General features: G+C 44.4%; 1 protein-coding gene across 11 annotated transcripts in view; it reads left to right on the top strand.

Annotated features, from left to right (window-relative positions):
* Window positions 1-14893, top strand: part of MAGED1 (MAGE family member D1) — a 62736-nt gene extending 47843 nt beyond the window's left edge. For 10 of the 11 annotated variants that reach the window (XM_081808862.1, XM_031019700.2, XM_031019697.2 and 7 more), the window contains 12 exons: window positions 8641-8714; window positions 9425-10141; window positions 10798-11466; window positions 11595-11658; window positions 11883-11962; window positions 12136-12227; window positions 12450-12529; window positions 12621-12663; window positions 12922-12984; window positions 13737-13851; window positions 14091-14476; window positions 14683-14893. In XM_081808862.1, the coding sequence (XP_081664988.1) occupies window positions 8641-8714; window positions 9425-10141; window positions 10798-11466; window positions 11595-11658; window positions 11883-11962; window positions 12136-12227; window positions 12450-12529; window positions 12621-12663; window positions 12922-12984; window positions 13737-13851; window positions 14091-14468 (2375 nt within the window). In that variant the 3' untranslated portion in view covers window positions 14469-14476; window positions 14683-14893. Of the gene's footprint in view, window positions 1-7816; window positions 8108-8640; window positions 8715-9424; window positions 10142-10797; window positions 11467-11594; window positions 11659-11882; window positions 11963-12135; window positions 12228-12449; window positions 12530-12620; window positions 12664-12921; window positions 12985-13736; window positions 13852-14090; window positions 14477-14682 lie in introns of those variants that run through there. The other variant, XM_006748673.3, reaches the window with a different exon arrangement.
* The last annotated feature ends 5428 nt before the right edge of the window (window positions 14894-20321 follow it).

Genomic DNA, 20321 nt, shown 5'->3' with positions numbered 1-20321 from the left:
ATGGGAATGTGGACTCACCCACATGTGATAAAACAGAAGATTTAAGTAAGATTCAGATCCTCATAACATACTATGCAAAATATCTAGGATTCAGTTGAAAATGACTAGTTATATCAAGAACTATGATAATTACAACTTGGATGAGAAAAGACAGTCAACAGACACCAACACCAGGATGACACAGATATTAGAATCATCTAACAAGGATTTTTAAATAGACATCCTAAACATGTTTCAAGAACAGTTGTGAGCATTCTTAGAACAAATGGAAAGGGGCGCCTGGGTGGCTCAGATGGTTAAGCATCTGCCTTCCGCTCAGGTCATGATCCCAGGGTCCTGGGATCGAGCCCTGCATTGGGCTCCCTGCTTGGCTGGAAGCCTGCTTCTCCTTCTCCCTCTACTCTTCCCCCTGCTTGTGCTCTCTTGCTCTCTGTAAAATAAATAAAATGTTAAAAAAAAAAAAGAACAAATGGAAAAATAGAAAGTCTCAACAAAGAAACAAAATCTTCCAAAGAGGGGTACCTAGGTGGCTCAGTCAGTTAAGCGTCTGCCTTCGGCTCAGGTCATGATCCCAGGATCCTGGGATCGAGTCCTGCATTGGGCTCCCTGCTCAGCAGGGAGACTGCTTGTCCCTCTCTGCCCTGCTTGTGCTCTCTTTCTGAGTCTCTCTCTTTCTCAAATAAATAAAATCTTTTTTTAAAAAAAGAAAATCTCCCAAAGAAATAGAAGATATAAAGAAGAATCAAAAAGAAATTTAAGAACTGAAAAAATCTAATAAATCAACTTTAAAAAAACCTCAGTAGATGACTTCAACAGGAAAATAATATGACAGAAGAATAAATCAGTGAACTCTAAGATGGAACAATAGAAATTAACCAATCAGACCAACAGAGAAAAAAAAAATAGAGTGAAAAACATAAACAGAGCCTCAGGCCCTTGTTGGACTATTAACAAAAGATTTAACATAGGTGTTGTCATAGTCACAGAACAAGAGAGAAAAAAGGGCTAGAAAAGTAGCTGAAAATTCCCCAAATTTGGAAAAAAAGCAAAATCCCATAGAGTCAGGAAGCTGAGTAAACTCCCAAAAAGGATGCAGCCAAATAAATTCATACCAAGGTGCATCATTTGCAAACTTGTGAAAGCTAAAGACAGAAATTAAAAATCTTGAAAGCCACCAGAGAGAGAAATGGTACTTTACCTGTAGGAGACACCAAATCGATGACAGCAGATACCTCATTTGAAACCATGGAGGCCACAGTATTTTTCAGGTGCTCTGAGAATGAAACTGTCAACCCAGAATTATATACTGAATAAAAATATCCTTTAGTAATATATAGAGGAAATTGAGACATTTTCAAAAGAAGGAAAACTGGGGCGCCTGGGTGGCTCAATCATTAAGCGTCTGCCTTCAGCTTAGGTCATGATCCCAGGGTCCTGGGATCGAGCCCTGCATCAGGCTCCCTGCTCAGCAGGTAGCTTGCTTCTCCCTCTCCCACTCCCCCTGCTTGTGTTCCTTCTCTCGCTGTCTCTCTCTCTGTCAGGTAAATAAATAAAATCTTAAAAAAAAAAAAAAAAAGGAAAACTAAGAGAATTTGTTACCAGCCTTCCTATCCTAAAAGAATGGCTAGAGGCAGTTCTTGAAAAAGAAAGGAAATGATAAAAGAAAGGGTCTTGGACCATCAGTAAGGAAGAAAGGACAACAAAAAGAATAAAATATGGGTAAACATAGTAGACCGTCCTTTTCCTCTTGAGTTCTTTAAATTATGCTTGAAGATTGAAGCCAGAATTAGAACACTGTCTAGTTCTCAGTGTATGAAGAGATAGTTAAGATAATTGTATATATATAAATATAATATATAAATTATAAATGTAGTATAAATGATGGTAAAAGCATGTAAACAGAGGTAAGGTTTCTATACTTCACTAAACTAGCAAAATGTTACATGAGTGGTGTGTTGATCTTAGACTTCTCAGCCTCCAGAACTGTAAGAAATAAATTTTATAAATATATATATATGCAATTAGGCACCCAGATCTCTCCCAGTCAGGCCAGTATCAGTAAAACCTTAAAATATATGTGTGTTGGGATACCTGGGTGGCACAGTCAGTTAAGCGTCTGCCTTCGGCTCAGGTCATGATCCCAGGGTCCTGGGATTGAGTCCCACATTGGGCTCCTTGCTCGGCGGGGAGCCTGCTTCTCCCTCTGCCTACTGGTCTCCCTGCTTGTGCTCTCTCTCTATCTATCTCTCTCTCTCTGACAAATAAATAAAATCTTTAAAAAATAAAAATAAAATATGTGTGTATGTATACACGCATATATTTATGATATATATAATGTGATACCTATAACAATCACTATAAAAGTCTATTTAAAGTTGTATTTATATAACTTTATAAAGTTATATAAATATGTTATATGGCATTTATAAAGTTATATTTATATATGCTCAAAAACATAGGTAAAATAGACTTTGTCTTAGTCCATTTGGGCTGTTATAATGAAATACCACAGACTAGGTAGCTTACAAACAACAGAAATTTATTTATCACAGTTCTGGAGGCTGAGAAGCCTAAGATCAGGGCACCAGCATGGTTACATTTGGTGAGGTCTCTATTCATAGCCCTCTTTTCATGGCCTCTTCTTGCTGTGTCCTCACATGGTGGAAGGGATTAAAAATATCTCTGGAGCCTCTGAGGCACTAATCCCTTTCATGAGAACTCTACCCTCACAACCTAACCCAAGGCCCACCTCCTAATATTATCATCTGTGGGGAGGTTAGAATTTCAACATATGAATTTTAGAGGGATACAAACAGAATAGCAGAATTCTACAAAAAAATTTAGTTCATCAGAAGGCAAGAAATAAGAGAAATGAAAAAGAGAAAAAGAAACCAATTAGAAAATGGGCAAAAGACATGAAGAAACATTTAGTACATGTTAAAAATGTTCAACATCATTAGACATTAGGGAAATGCAAATTAGAACCACAGTGAGTTATTAGTTCACATTTATGAGAGTGGCTAAAAATATACAACAGGTTGCTGGCAAGGATTTGGAGAAAATGGATCACTCACACATTGCTGGTGGGAGTGTAAAATGATACAACCACTCTGGGAAAGTTTGGCAGTTTCTTATACAACTAACATGTTCTTATTATACTACCCAGCAATTGCAGTCCTGAGCATTTATCCCAGAGAAATGAGAACTTATGTTCACAGAAAAAAAAATTGTACACAAATGTTTATAGCAGCTTTATTCCATAATAGCCCCAAACTGGAAACTACCCAGATGTCCTTCAGTGGGTGAATTGTTAAACCAACTGTGGCACATCTATATCATGGAATAGTACTCAGCAATAAAAAGGAACAAACCATTAATACATTAACAATTTGGGTGTATCTCAAAGGTATTATGCTGAGTGAAAAAAAAAGTCACAGTGTGACCTCTTGTATGATTCCAATTTTATAACCTTTTGAAATGTTGAAATTATAAAGTTGGAGAACACATTAATGGCTGCTAAGGGTTAGGGATAGTGGAGGGAAGGATGATGAATGTGAGTATAAAGGGGTAGTATAGGGAAATCTGAGGATGGTATAATTCTGTATATTGGTTGCTGTGGTGATCACTATAGAAACCTCCACATGTGATAGAACTATACGCATATATCATACCAATGTCAATTTCTTGGTTTTGATATTATAGTTTCATAACTGCCCATTGGGGGAAGTGGCTGAAGGGGTACGTAGGACCTCTCTGTACTATCTTTGCAATTTCCTGTGTATCTATAATTATTTCAAAATAAAAAGTTAAAAAAATTTAAAAGTAGAATTAATAATAATTTGTTTTTTCAAAAATCATGCCATAAGTATTAGCTGGTTAGCTACCATTACTGCCACCACTGAACACTGGATAGTAGATGATGCCCTTAGCCCTGCTACCAGTGCTGCTCCTAGAAACTGGATTGTAGTACAAGAATTGACTCCACAGGTGTGTGCGGTCCATAAACCTGTGATTTCCAAAAAATGTCTGTACATTCCAAAGATAGGCCTGGCTCTTAACAAGCTCCTGCGGGATAATCTCCAAGCCCTTGGAATATCCTGCCTGATTAGAGTGCCTTTTTGTTCACTTGGAACTTTGGGCCATACTAGGTAGTTTATGTTAACAGTATGATTTATAGTGGGCCTTGGCCCTTTTGGTAGTATATATTACATATATAGTGGGCCTGTGGCCTTGTGGCACCTCTGCACAGGCTAGAGGCTGAGTAACTAAGGTCAGCCACACAAGTGTCCGATGCCTACCTGCCTGACCCCCAGTAAAATCAACTCAGGCAAACTTCCCAGGTTGCCATATATCTTGCTGGGAAATTTAAGCACTGGCCATACAACTCCCCTGAGAGAAGACAACCAGAAGTGTATGCCCGGTTTCTCCTGGAGTCTTTCCTGTGCACCTTTTAGTTTGGCTGATTTAAAATCAGTATGCTTTTACTGTAATAAACAATAGCCATAAGTGTAACACCTTTTCTGAGTTCAGTGAGTCCTTCTAGTGAATCATTGAACCTCAGGGTAGTTTTCAGGACCCTGCCACACTGGTAAATCCTAGATCACATTCTCTTGGCTGCTAAGAGAATGTGAAAAAGAGAATATCTGGCCTTTTTAAAGGCTTTTGCAGTTTGAACTGTTATGTAATATAGAGTATATACACAGTATTCCCTTACTAAAATGTGAAAAAAAATAATTGAAATATATCTAGCCCTAAGGGTTTTCAATAAGCATCTGTAGGACTGTATAAAGAAGTCCTAAAAATAAGACAAAGAGACAACACAAGATAAAAGACTTGCCCAGTTACTTTACAAAAGAAATCTAATAGGTCCATCAATATAAGAATGTGTGTTTGACTATATCAGAAATGTAAATTAAAACCACAGGAGATACCAATAAAATACACATCACATTGACAAAAGGTTGGAAAAGTTTTTATATTACCAAGCACTGTAGAGTATGTCAGTCTTATTCCTGGGCATCTAGTGTGACAGGAACGAAAAACATTAAGCATAAAATACAAGGATATATGTACAAGTATTTTATTGCAGTGTTGTTTGTATGTATGTGCTCCCCAACACCTTGAAACTAGAATGACCATCAGTGGAGAAATGATTGACTACATTGCAGTACATCCCTATCGTGGAATATTATACAGCAATGTAGAAGAATGAGTCAGAGGTAGATTAGCGTTAACTAAAATAAATCCGATGCATTAAAGTGTATATGATCTTAATTTTTGTAAAATAGTAAAAAATAAGATGACTTTTTAAACATGGAAAGATATAAAATGGTTGTTAAAATGCATATTTGGCAGATGAGGGTTGAGGTGGAAGGAGTGGGAGGCAGTAAGCAAAAGAATGCAATTTAAAATATGGCATATATATATAATCCCATTTATGTAAGCATATATATGCACGAAGTGTTACATGAAAAGGTAGCATCCAAATCTTATTGGTAGTTATCTCAGGGTAGTGTGGTGCCATTTGGAGTGATGTTTACTTAATTTCTAAAATATTTAATGTTTAAATTTTTATTTTTTATTTTCATTTTTAAAAGATTTTATTTATTTAGAGTGTGTGTGAGTGGGGCAAGGGGCAGAGGGAGAGGAAGAGAATCTCAAACAGATTCCACACTGAGCATAGAGCCCGACGCGGGGAAAATCTCACAACCCTGAGATCATGACCTGAGCTGAAATAAGAGTCAGATGTACAACCCGACTGAGCCTCCCAGGCGCCCCAGTGTTTAAATTTTTCATGACAAATATGCATTGTTTGTATAAGGAAAAGTAATTGAACTCATCACAGGAAGGAAAAAAGAAAGAATACCTCTCAGGTTTCTTGCTTGAGCAACAGGGTGGATGGTGTGATTCATTCATTGAGCATATAAAATACGCCAGGTACCATTGTAGGTACAGGGTATACAGCAATGAATAAAACAAAAATCCATCTCCCTAAAAGGCTTTTTATTCTAAGGGGGAGAGAGTGGCATGACTAAAGGAGAAACACAGTGTTGTTGAGGAAGAGGATATATACAAAGGAATCAGTTTGCGACCTGTTAAATTTGGAGATATTGAGGAATATCCAGTTGCAGAAGTGAGGCAGGCAGTTGGATTACGGATCTAGAATTCATAGGCCAAACCAAGACTGGAGATACAAATACAGAAGCAGATAGCATATAAAATGGTGTTTCAGACCTCCTTTCCTGAGTCTGATCACGTCCCACTGCAGACACTTTACAGAGGAAGTGCTGAGGAAAAACAGGCAGCTGACAGGGGAGGTTGCTATGCAACAGATGAGGAAAGTCATCCAGCCAGGCAGAATTGATGTTGGCCCTTGGGGACCAAATGCTGCCATCCTTCCTAGCATTAGCTTTCTTTCATATGCAGACTCCTGGCAGGAGCTGATGCCAGAACAAATGTGAAATGTACCAAGGTCTGCCTTGTATTTTTGGAAAGTATCAGTTCAATTTGAGTCATTTCACATCTGTATATGATTTTCTGTCTGAGTCTCCAGTCATTTGGAAGCATAGCAGCATGTGTGTCCTTGGGTCGGACTCCAGTCAGTGCTATTTGTGCTTCCCATTTTGTATGTTGAGAATCTGGCTCCGAGAAGTGGAATGACCTGAGCCAGCTCACACAGCTCGGTAGAATGGCCCAGCAATTCGTCCCAGGAATTGAGGCCCAAGCCCTGGAAGGAACCAGGGTAAACATTTACACTGAATCCAGGCTTGCCATGGTTCAGGGACACAAGTGCCTGATTGTCCTGGCTGCTCAAGCAGGCACCAGGAAGGCCTCAGGGGCAGCGGTGTTTGTGCCACTCACAGGGAGCGAACTGACTGGGAGCATGGAGTGGACCCCTAGGAACAATTCCCACACCTGGAGGGACCCACACAGAGTGGGTGGGGCCTAGGGGTCTTTATCTGTGTTCTCCTAAATGCAGAGCATGAGCTTAAGTCTCAGCACAAACCTTGCTTGTTTGGGACAGGTGTTGACAGGGCAGGAGAGGTGTATGTGTGGGATCTGTCGCTCAAAACTGAAGAGGGGAGGGTGCCTCAGTTCCCAGGCCAGCACTAGTGGAACATGGGTTTTGGAGTCAAGACCCGAGGCCCACATTTTGCATTTTCTGTTTACTGGCTCTGTGGCCTTGCCTAGTTCATGCAGCGTGTCTGTGCTTCAGCTTTATGACCTGTAAAATGGGGATGCTGACATCCACCTCCCAGGGCTGCCATGAGAGAAAGACAAGCCCCAGCACAGGTTGCGCTGTGATGTTCAAGCTGTTCCCTTCCCTCCCTTCTTCACCTGCACGCAAAATATGCGCATGGCTGGAGCTGCACAAAAGGCAAGAAAGAAGCTAATGTTTATGAGTCTGGGATCTGTTGAGGGGGATCATACAGATTCTTGTGGCAGATGCAGACTTTTTCTACCTCCAACAGTGTTTTCTCTCTGGCCATTCCTTTTCCTGGGTCCTAAAGTAGGGGGGCTTAGCAGGAGCCTAAGCACTTGTTGCAGTTAGAGACCCCACGGACACCTTAACAGTGACCTAAGTGATGCTAGGCAGGGGGGGTGGAGATGCTTGCCGACCGGACAGGAGGGGCCACAAGAGGGGAGGGTAGAACAGAGACGCATTGCGGAAAAGGTAGGGGGCCGGTGTGTGGGGCAAGGGGTGGGACCTAAAGGCACAGCGCATCTGCTTGGGGGAGGGGATATTGATGAAGGAGGTGGGACTGTGGTATACTGTCGACCTGGTTGGTGGTGGGATGGTGTGTTGGCAAAGGGGCGGGATTGTCTCCCACTGCACATGCGCACCATGGTGTTCGGGACGAAGCTTTTGTTGGGGAAGCGGGCGGGACTTTTATTTGGTCGGTCAGTTCTTGCGCATGCGCACAACTATCTGAGGCGGTGGGTGGTATATTAGGCGGAGAGGCGGGGTCGTCCTAGCTGCCGCGCTGGCATTTTCTCCTGGACAAGGAGAGGGTGCGGCTGCAGAGAGCCGAGCACTGCAATCCCGATCCTCTGAGTCGTGAAGAAGGGAGGCAACGAGGGGGTTGGGGTTGGGGCCTGAGGCAAGGTGAGAATTAGCCCCCAGACAGGGCATCTGCCCCCTGGTGCGGGCCCCCCATTTTTCATTTCGATCCCTTTACCCCGGATTCTGATCCCCCTTCCACTCCCCGAACCCCCATTCACATCCCTCACCCGATCCTCCCTTACTCAGAACCCCTGTTCGTTCTCCGAACCCCTCCCATCGTTAAAAATCTCCACAGATTTCTCAACCTCAATCTGTACTGTCATACGATTCCTCCCGATTCGAAACCTCCATTCAATTTACCATAAGCGAGTCCCAACCCACTCCCCTTGGATTCAGAACTGTTACTGGCTTTCCGAACCCCGATTTGAAGCTTCTCCCCGTCAGTAGCTTCTCGGGATACAGAGCCTCCATCCTGACACCCATTCACTTTTCCCACTCTGATCCAGCCCGTTCCCCTCACATTCAGCGCCTCATTCGCCCCCACAGTCAAACCCCAGACACCCCCCCCCCAAAATTCGGTCCTTCGTATTTGCCCTCTGTAGTATAACGCCCAGCTCCTCCCCCACACCCCCCAGGCTCTGCTCTTGCCAGAGGGACAGGAGCCATGGCTCAGAAAATGGACTGTGGTGCGGGCCTCCTCGGCTTCCAGGTGAGATCTCCACTCCCCACCCCACCATTTCCCTAGCCGACAGTTCCCTGGGGCCCCTTTGGCCACCCAAAAGCCTGGATCTGATTTTGCCCCCTTCGTGCCTAGACTCCGTCATCTTTCAAATTCCCATGGTTTATGGGGGGGAGGGGCGTCCCTTTTCAGCCATCAGTCCCTGCTTAGAGAAAGGGGAGACCCTGTTAGTAGTCAGGGCAATCTGCCCAGAGAATGCGGGTTGGGTAAGGAACCATTTTTTTCCACAGTCCTGACGCTTGTAGAGCAGTCTGCCACCCCCTCCCCCAACCTCCCGCCGCCACCCTCCCTCTCTCCTGCATTCCCCATCCCTGCGACCCCCCCTTATTCTCCTCAACTCCTCGAGGCGGCACCCTTGCTCTGGCTCGCCTCGAGTCTGTAGCTCCTGCCGCACACCGCATTGCTCTGCTCTAACCTCCATCAACCCCCACCGCCCCCTTCATTCTACTTCGTCCCCGCTCCTCATTCCGCCCCACCCCTCATTTAGTCCTGCCCGACTCCATCCCTACCACACGTTTTGTTACCATTCTGCCTCCATCGCCCCTTGCTGGTGGTTTAAATCTGCGCCTCAGCCTTTTTGCACCACCCGCCTGCCTGCACTTGCCCTGCACTGCTCCCCCTACCCTCCTGCTTCCACTTCGGAGGCCCAGAAATTTCATTTTCTCCCCCTGTATTTGCAGGCTGAGGCCTCCGTAGAAGACAGCACCTTGCTTATGCAGACCCTGATGGAGGCCATCCAGATCTCGGAGGCTCCACCTACCAACCAGGCCACAGCAGCTGGGCCGAATGCTAGTCCCCAGAGTTCACAGCCCCCAACAGCCAGTGAGATGGGTGATATTCAGGTTTTAGCAGCTGCCGCTAGGCCCAAAACAGCCTTTAAGGCTCAGAATGCCACCACAAAAGGCCCAAATGGTGCCTATGATTTCTCTCAGGCTCTTAATGCCAAGGAGATGCCCAGTGCGCCACCTAAGGCAGCCTTTAAGTCCCAGAATGCTACCCCAAAGGGCCCAAATGCTGCCTATGATTTTTCCCAGGCAGCAACCACCAGTGAGTTAACTGCTAACAAGTCTGAGATGGCCTTTAAGGCCCAGAATGCCACTACTAAGGTGGGCCCAAATGCCACCTACAATTTCTCTCAGTCTCTCAGTGCCACTGAGATGGCCAACACTCAGCCTAAAACAGCCTTTAAGGCTTGGAATGACACCACTAAGGCCCCAACAGTTGATACCCAGACCCAGAATATTAACCAAGCCAAGATGGCCACTTCTCAGCCTGAGGTAGAGACCAACCCAGGTATCCCTGAATCTGATGGTGCAGCTGCACAGACATCAGCAGATGGTTCCCAGGCTCAGAATCTGGAGTCCAGGACTATAATTCGGGGCAAGAGGACCCGCAAGGTGAGATCCCTGCTAGCTCCACTTTGCTTTGGGCTCTCTCCTTTCTTTTCTTAGGTTCATTCGTTCTAAACAAAACAAAACATACATATATAATGGCCTGTATTCAGTTAGGTTGTAGGGGATGATAAGGTGAATGTAATAATTTCTGCCCTCTGAATATCCACAGACTAATGGGGAAATGAGACATGGACACATAATATATATATATATATTCTGTATGTAATTCAGTTTACATTTTCATAATAGCCACCATGTGTTAGGTCTTGAGCTAGGCATATTCATACAGGTTATCTCATTAAATCTTCAAGATATTACCAGCTAGGGTTCATAGTGTCAGTTTTACAGAGAAGGAAACTAAGTCCCAGAGAGCTGAAGTGACTTGAGTGATTTGTCCAGGGTGGTACAAGCAGAGCCAGTGTTGGACATAGGAAGAGGAGAAGCCTCAGGCCCCACCCTTGGGTTGCTCCTGGCCTGATTGAGAGATGAAACTCCTGCCTGGAAGACAGTGAAAGACAAGCCCAGGACTCAGGGTGACCATTGGCTAGTGGGTCAGGCTGTCACTACAGGTGAGGGTTTTAGGGGGCCTTCCTGGAATAGATAGGGTAAGGAAACAAACATCTGGTGACCCTGGACCTTCCTTCTCTCTGATGATACAGATTAATAACTTGAATGTGGACGAGAACAGCAGTGGGGATCAGAGGCGGGCCCCACTGGCTACAGGGACGTGGAGGTCTGCACCGGTTCCAGTTACCACTCAGAGCCCACCTGGCGCACCCCCTAATGTGCTCTGGCAGACCCCGTTGGCCTGGCAGAACCCATCAGGCTGGCAAAACCAGCCAGCCAGGCAGACCCCACCAGCACGTCAGAGCCCCCCAGCTAGGCAGACCCCACCAGCCTGGCAAAACCCAGTTGCTTGGCAGAACCCAGTGATCTGGCCGAACCCAGTGATCTGGCAGAATCCAGTTATCTGGCCGAACCCCATTGTCTGGCCTGGTCCAGTTGTCTGGCCGAACCCACTGGCCTGGCAGAATCCACCTGGATGGCAGACCCCACCTGGATGGCAGAACCCACCAGGCTGGCAGGGTCCTCCAGATTGGCAAGGCCCTCCTGACTGGCCTCTACCACCTGACTGGCCTCTACCACCTGATTGGCCACTCCCCACTGACTGGCCACTCCCACCTGACTGGATCCCCACTGATTGGCCAGTTCCACCTGACTGGCAGAACCTGCGACCCTCACCAAACCTGCGCCCCTCTCCCAATTCGCGTGCCTCACAGAACCTGGGTGCCTCACAGCCCAGAGATGTGGCCCTTCTTCAGGAAAGAGTAAGAACTGTTATTCCCAGTTACTTTTTCCTCTCTTCCTCCTGTCATTGTCGTCCTTCTATCTATAATTCAATCAGGTTTCCTGTAAATATCTTAATAACTTTAATGATTTCCTTTTCCCCTCCCAGGCAAATAAGTTGGTCAAGTACCTGATGCTTAAAGATTATACCAAGGTGCCCATCAAGCGCTCAGGTAGGCATCCAGTGCTCTCCCCTAGCACTCTGCCCTTTCCCTCACCCCATGCTCTGTGGACATCCCTTTGCTTATATGTCCCCTCTCCTTCAGTCCCCTCTTTCTGTAGCTGATTCTTTTTCAGCCTTGAGGGCCCTGACTGTGTTCCCTTTAGCGGGACTGGCAAAGGGGTTATAGCTCTGTGGCTCCTGCTCAGCTCAGGTACTCTGTTCTCTCTCCTACAGAGATGTTGAGGGATATCATCCGTGAATACACTGATGTTTATCCAGAAATCATTGAACGTGCATGCTTTGTCCTGGAGAAGGTGAGAAGACAGCCCCGAGGAACAGGAATAATGAGGGAAGGTTTTGATATCAAAGATTCATGGGATTCTTACTGGGAGTTTAGAGCTGAAGTCTCACAGGGAGGTGAGCAACTGAGTATGAGTAGCTGGTGCTAGATATTGTAATTTCATAGTCTATTTTCTTGTTCCTGTAGAAATTTGGGATTCAACTGAAGGAGATTGACAAAGAAGAACACCTGTATATTCTCATCAGTACCCCCGAGTCCCTGGCTGGCATACTGGGAACGTAAGATGGGAAAAGAGGTGGAACATTGCCTTTCTCAGTGGTGCTTTTTTCCCGGGAGTGTCAAGTAGGTCAGGGTCCAAGATTCAGGACCATATACCAGGTCATTGTCAGAACTGAGGTACAATTACCCCCTTGCTGAGGAATACTGGGAAAGCTAGATGGATAAGCTGCCTGGGGTGTCTCGTACAAATGGCTGAAAATATTTTTTTTGTACTCCTTCAGGACCAAAGACACACCCAAGCTGGGTCTCCTCTTAGTGATCTTGGGCGTCATCTTCATGAATGGCAACCGTGCCAGTGAAGGTGAGTGGCTGGACCTGCAGCTGGGGGTCGGCTACAGCCTGATTTCCATGCTCATTTTCCGTCCCTTGTCTCCCCTTGCCTCCCATTGCAGCTGTCCTCTGGGAGGCACTACGCAAGATGGGACTGCGTCCTGGGTATGATTGGGCTCTCTCATCTCTTGCCTGTTTATATCATCCTTTGGCAACAGAGGATGGTCCCAGGACTGCATCAGCCTGGTGGTCTAGGGGAATTGGTTTGGGGAGGTACAGAGCCCAAGGATGTGACCTGGGTGGATGGGCAAATAGTTCTAAACTCTGTGCCTCTTCTCTCATCTCTGACCTCTGTGCTAGAAAGCTCTTTTCTTTGGGCAGTGTCATGGTCTCTGATTATGGGTTTCTTTTTTATTCTATCAGGGTGAGACATCCTCTTCTTGGAGATCTGAGGAAACTTCTCACTTATGAGTTTGTAAAGCAAAAGTAAGTGATATCTAAGGGGTTTTGTCTGGTCCTCATGAGTTCTATGTGCTGGTCAGCCTCGGACAGTCCTTCCTATGCTCATTTCTTAAATTATACATATACATTCACATAGAAAAACACATACGTACTTGGAAGTGTTTATTGAGTATCTCTGCTTGTGGTTGGATTTTTCTTCAGTATAGTTAGTTATCTTGCAAGTAAAGCCTGCCCACTATCCCCACAGTAGGCATTTCCAATGCTGAGGTTTACACTGCACAGTAACCATTGCAATGGGCCAACTGTGGCTCAGTAACAAGATTACAAGAACGTGGAGCTAGAGCTGTGACACAAGGGGTGAGATTAAGCATTGTCCTTTCTGTGACCTTATATAAGCCACTCTGCACTTCCAGGTGACTGCTTAATGTAGAAGCACTGGTATAGGAATTTGAAGACCTGGCTGTTAGAATATAATTAAGCTAGGTTTATGGGGCACCTGGGTGGCTCAGTTGGTTAGGCATCTGACTCTTGATCTCAGCTCAGGTGTTGATCTCAGGGTCGTGTGTTCAAGCCCCGCGCTGGGCTTCACATTGGACATGGAGGCTACTTAAAAATATATATATAAATAAATTTAAAAAAAGAATAGAATTAAGCTAGGTTTAGGAATGAGTTTGGGGTGGTTGCTACCTGAAATTGGGGGTGTCAAATATAGTATGATGCACTGTTGGACTACCATTCTTGTCTGGGTAGAAACAAAGACCTTTCTGCTCTATAAGGTACCTGGATTACAGACGAGTGCCCAACAGCAACCCTCCTGAGTATGAGTTCCTCTGGGGCCTCCGTTCCTACCATGAAACTAGCAAGATGAAAGTGCTGAGATTCATTGCAGAGGTAATAGGGGAACTGCTCCAGACTTGATAGGTCAAGGGATGAGGTGTGACTGGCTGGGAAAGGTCCAAAGCAGGAATAAGACCTTGGATATTGCACACGTTAGGTGCTGCATTCCTGGTGATATTTATTGTTGATGTTATGTAAACAGTAGCACAAAGTAGGGTACTAAATATATAGCAGGTGCTTCATAAATACTAGCTCCTACTATTACGGATTGTGTTTTATTTTCTTCCTCTCAGGTTCAGAAAAGAGATCCTCGTGACTGGACTGCGCAGTTCATGGAGGCTGCAGATGAGGCCTTGGATGCTCTGGACGCTGCTGCAGCTGAGGCTGAGGCCCGGGCTGAGGCGAGAACCCGCATGGGGATTGGAGATGAAGCCGTATCTGGGCCCTGGAGCTGGGATGACATTGAATTTGAGCTGCTGACCTGGGATGAGGAAGGAGATTTTGGCGATCCCTGGTCTAGAATCCCCTTTACCTTCTGGGCCAGATACCACCAGAATGCCCGCTCCAGATTTCCTCAGACCTTCGCTGGCCCCATTATTGGTCCTGGTGGTACAGCCAGTGCCAACTTCGCTGCCAACTTTGGTGCCATTGGTTTCTTCTGGGTTGAGTGAGATGTTGGGTAGGTATATCACTTTGGTTTTGGCAGTTAGGGTTATTGGGAGATAGAGGGTCTGTGGGAATGTATTTATGTGCATAGTCTGGGAGTCCTAGGGACACCCGTGGTGGGGAGATGAGGAAAGTATAGGGAAGCACTGTTTGGTATGTATATTTCTTACTGTTTGAAATATATCATTGATTGTTAATTGTTTTTTCTTATGTCCACAGATATTGCTAATCAGTTGCAATAGTCTTTCCCCTGAGTGAGGCTGAAGCCTCAGATTCCTTCTAAACACAGCTATCTAGAGAGCCACATCCTGTTGATTGAAAGTGGCATGCAAGATAAATTTATTTGCTGTTCCTTGTCTGTTGCTTTTTTTCCCCCTTGTGTGCTGTCAAGTTTTGGTATCAGAAATAAACGTTGAAACTGCAAAGTGAAGTGGATGTGCTCTCTGCTTTTTTCCATGTTGGGGAGAGATCAACTTGTTTATATGGGAAAGAGAGGGCTTCAGTTCTAGCCTGAGGGGCAGATTAGCTTTCAACTGGTAAAAATATGGGTAGATCCTGTTAATGGATTGGAAAACAAAGGAGGAAGTAATCAACACAAATGTTAATGAGGTCCAATAACTAGTATGGTTTACTTTATAAATATTACTTAAGTGACTCATATGTGATAGACATGCTGCTAGGTGTCCTGGAGTGACATTAAATGAGATGAAATAATGGGAGAGGGTGTAGGTGGTCAGATAGTTGCATTTAAGAAGACAGAGGAGGTAAAACTCCAGCTAATGACAAGGTCCAGAGAGTGGGTAGTTGAAGGGGAGGGAAAATAACTGTTCCTGGAGATGATGTCCCTGGGATCCCAGGGTGTTGGTTGTATTATCCATGTGGAAAGTGAAATAACTCCAGGATGGGGGCAGGAGTAGGAGCAGAGAGCACTATGATCCAGGTACTGGAGTTTCCTGTGTGAGAAAAAAATCTCATACCCTTAGCCACACTGTCCATAAAGAGATGGGTTCACGAGGCCCCCCTTTTCATCTCTGGAAATGCTACCCAGGAACCTGTCCCTCTAGAAAGCCCTCACAATCCCCCATCCCAACAGGACCAGGGCCTAATCACAGAGACAAGTTTTTATGGATAGTGAAGGAGACCTCACATTGGCCTCTTCTCCCCTCCTGCAAGGAGAAAGAGTAACCTTTGTTGCTTAGAGAACAAGAATTGAGAAAGTAAGACAAGGCTTTGTGTAAAGCTAGACTCTTGTGACTGAAAAAGGACCCGGTTTGAGCTGCTGAGATCTTCACTGGAGCTCTCAGGATGAAATTAGGCCTAAGCCATAACTTCTTCAGAGGCTTGGTGGTACCTAAGCATGTGGGCAAGGGCAGAAACAGGAGCTCCCAGGGTAGAAAAAAACAAGAGCAAAGGCAATTTAGCCTCCTGGGAAGGGCTCAGTAATGGGCAGGGATGGTGTCCAGGGCTTCTTCAGGTTCTGGAGTGATGTCAACATTCTGAGGGGAGAGAGCCCAGGATTAATAGGAAGGAGCCAGCACTGTGGAGCCCCAGCCCCTCCCCTGCCTCCTGTCCTCACTGCCAGGCTCCCCTCCTTCAGCCAGGCCTGGATCCTGACCCTTTTCTCAGGCAAGCCCTCTGGGGAATCTCAACCTGAGGACTTTGGGGTAGGTGTTGCTCTAGCCCTGCATCTCTATGGCACCTCAGCCCTGGGCCATGGTTCCTGCATTTCTGGGTGCTGGTTATTCTCCTTGTTGGTATGAAACACCCAAGCTCTGTGGGATTGGGGCGGCCTTTCTGTGCAGGTGGGTGCTTTCACCATGTGCCAGCTTAGGCCACAGAGTCCCTCACCTACCTCAAGGTTTCTCCCAGTGTATGTTAATGGCTCCCACATTCAGGTAGATGGACTCCACTTTACAGTCTCAGAAAAGAATGACCTGCCCATCTATAAGCTCCCCAAGGTAAGTACAGGTCTTCCTTGAAGTGTCATTCGCCCCTCACCCCCAGCTCCACACTGTGTGCAGATTGTGACTGTTATGTAGGGAGGGGAATGTAGACCAGCTGTGTGTTGTATGGGGAAGACACCAGGTCTAAGAGACGCCAATGGGATGTTCTCCCAGCTGCCCCTAATAGTCTCAGACTTCTCTGAGCCTCAGTTCTCAACTTCAAATGTGAAGATGAGAATAGATGATCTCTGGGGACTCCCCCAACTCTTGTGCTCTGTGAGACAGCAGTCTATATAATAGTGATGGAGCTCTGTGGATCTTCTAAGCTGTGTTAGGTGCTGAAGTGGTGGAGGAGTCTCGGGGCAATCAGTCCCAGGTAAAGTTTATTTAAAGAAATATGTGGTTATGGCAACACCAGAGGTGTGGAAGGCCACAAGGCAATTCTGGAAGCCTAAAGAGAGGAAAGGTATCATTGGAGCCCGGGAATGGCAGAAAGGCCCAATACCCATGGAATCCCCCTTAACTTCATCCCTGTGGATTGCACCCTACTCTGGTCTTTAGTGCACTGTCTGCCCTTTTCACACCCCAGAAGAGATTTGATTCTGTCCCTTCCTTGCTCACAAAATTCTAGTGCAATGTGGACAGTTGGCAAAATCTACTGAATAAGGTATTTAAATTAGATAATAGTATTATATCAGTGTTAGTGGTCTGATTTTGATTATTGTACTGTTTTCTGTAAGAGAATGCCTTTGTACTTTACACTCAAAATATTTTAAAAATTGTGTGTGTGTGTGTGTGTGTGTGTGTGTGTGTAGAGAGAGAGAGGGAAAGGATATAATAAATACAATAAATGTTAACATTGGTGAATCTAGGTTAAGTGTATACAGGAACTATTTTTACTATTCTTGCAACTTTTAAAAAAATAGTTATTTATTAGAGAAAGAGCGAGAGAGAGAAAGAGAGAGCCCAAGTAGGGGGAGCGGCAGGCAGAGGGAGAAGCAGGCTCCCTGCTGAGTAAGGAGCCTGATACAGGACTTGATCCCAGGGCCCTGGGATCATGACCTGAGCTGAAGGCAGACCCTTAACTGACTGAGCCACCCAGGCATCCCTCTTGCAACTTTTTTGTAAGTCTTAACTTATATAAGAATAACAAAAAATAAAAATTATTTTTATTTTAACAAATATTCATTAAAGTTTACTTATCCATCTATACACACTTCCTGCCATTGCACCCTTTGGAAAAATGGCATTGTAACATGATGCAGTTATTCTTCATGCAAACAAAAGTGCCTTCACTCCTCTCTAAAGAGAAAAAAACCTAAGTTTCATAAGTTGTTGCATCCAGATCCAAGTCCAGGGATAATGGTTCATCCCAATTAGCAGAGATTTTGAATGAAGACATTTGGGGAAATGGACACAAAACAGATTTAGGGAAATGGTATATGAACTTCTTGGGACTGGTCAGGAGCATGAGACTTATGTTGGATTTGAATGCTCACCAAAAGGCTCTCTCAGTAATCAGGTGAGCAATACGACCTACTCAGTGGTGGTCGGTAGGCCTCTTTATTCAGCTACTCCTGTGCTTGCTCAATGGGCACCTGTACAAAGTGGTCACAGTAGCATGAACAGAGGCTATGTATGGCCTCAGCAACATGGTTTCCCCTCACAAAGGCTGATATGACCACCCTCCTACCAATTGCTGAATGCCCAACTTGGCAACACTAACTATACTGAGTTTCGGATATGTACCAATCTCAAGGGGACCAGTCAGGTACCTGGGAGAATGATAATTAATTTGGACCAATTATATCATGAAGAAGTCACTTGGCTTTATAATTTCTCTGGAATAAATGAGTATCTTTGATACAGATTTGCCTTTTCTGCCTGCAGTACTTCTGTCAGCACCACCATCTGTGATCTTACAGAGAACGCCTCATCCACAGTTGTGAAATTTCATACAATGTTGCTTCTGGTCAAGGGACTCACTTTAAAACCCAAAGTGTGGTGATTGGTTTACACCCATAGAATTCACTGGTTTTATCATGCACTGCACCACTCAGAAAAAAGTTGTCCTTATACAATGGAATAATGACTCTATTGCAGACAGTTATGCCACCATTCAAGAGACAACACTTAATGTGTTAGAGGTGCTGTCCTACAATATATAGTATATATTCTAAACTAGTCACCAACATATATAATGCCATCTAGTCAACAACCAGGATTCCTAGGTCTAAGAATTAAATGATGAAAGTTAGAGTTGTTCCTAAAGACATATTCACAAAATGTTTTGTTTGTGGTCCCTATAATTTTGGGTTCTACCAGGTTAGAATTTTTAGTACCCAAGCAAGGCATGTTTCTATCACGTTACTCAACAATGATTCCATTGATTTGGAAGTTGAGATGTCCACCTGGCAGTTTTGGAATCATCATGCCAATGGACAAATAGGTAAAAATGGGGGCTTTTGTACTGGCTAAGATGATTGATTTCAATTTTCATGAGAAAGTAGGGTTGCTGCTACACAATGGGGGTAGAAAGGAGTGTGTCTGGAGGGTAGGAGATCTTCTAGGTCCTTTGTCACATCCCAAAGTGGTTAAAATTATTAGGCTACTACAGCAACCTCATACATGCAAGGCTACCAATCCCTCAGACTATACACATGAATAAATGTTTGAATCATTTTTCTAGGTAAAGAGCCCATCTGACTGAGATGAGAAAACATGATGTGGAGAGTAAAGAAAAAGAGTTTATACCAATTTTGACCTGGTAACTAGTTTTAGAAATGAAGACTACAGTAGTTACTCATATTTTATTTTTTATAATATGCATATATTTATATATTTTAATGTGTCCCATTTTATTTCTCTTTTACCTACTATTTTATATATGGTGAGTTGGTGACAGTTGAGTTTTTTATTTATCCGCCTTATTACAAAATATTGATACAGCATTCATTTGAACTAGAGGAAGAATGGATGTCATCTGAAGATCCTAAACTTGAACCTAGATGCTACGATTGATAAGACTTTATGTTTATCTCCATTTAGGGATGACTGAATGCATTTTGCTTATATGAAGAATAGTTGCCTATTGTCATTTTTCCAAAGTATGGGATAGCAAAAGTATGTGCAGATATTGAACAAATGTACGGTAGTGAATCTCTCTCTTGTTGCTATCCATTTATCTTTCCTAATGGCACTCAATTTCCTTTTAGGTAATACAGTTCCCCCATTTTTGTAGTAGATGAAACTGTGGTAGATAGAATTCAGGGATGGCCTACAAGATCCCCATCCCTTGGTTACATATACCTTTTCACCATTATTCAATAAAACGCTAATCTAGATGCTGCTGTGAAGGGATTTTCCACATGTAATTAAGGTCCCAAATCAGTTTAACTTAAAATATTACGGAAATCGTCTTAGGTGGGCCTGACCTAATCAGGTGAGACCTTAGAGGGGACTGCACTCTTCCTGGCAAGAAATATTTGAAGAGTGAGAGGGATTTGATGCATGAACATTCTCTATTCCTGGATTTGAAGGTGGAGGCTATATTGCAAAGAATATGGGTGGCCTCTATGAACTAAGTGAGGCCTTTAGCAGATAGCCAGCAAAGAAACAATGACATCAGACCTACAGATGCAAAGACAGGAGTTCTGCCAACAATCTGAATAGCTTGGAAGTGGATTCTTCCCCAGAGACTCCAGAAAGGAATGTAGCCCTGCCAACCCCTTGATTTCAGGCTTGCCTGAACAGAGAAACCAGTCAAACCATGCCCAGACTTCTGACCTACAATTACTATGAGATAATAAATGGATTTTGTTTTAGCCACTCAAGTTGTGGTCATTTGTTGTGCATTAATAGAAAACTAATATGTAGTCTTTGTGAGATGACATGTCCAGATGCTTGCCTCCCCCT

This window comes from Leptonychotes weddellii, chromosome X, assembly GCF_054177405.1.
Source record: "Leptonychotes weddellii isolate Sample4059 chromosome X, ASM5417740v2, whole genome shotgun sequence".
NCBI lineage: Eukaryota > Metazoa > Chordata > Mammalia > Carnivora > Phocidae > Leptonychotes > Leptonychotes weddellii.
The sequence above is the reverse complement of the archived record's forward strand: the minus strand, read 5'-3'. Positions and strand labels throughout refer to the sequence as shown.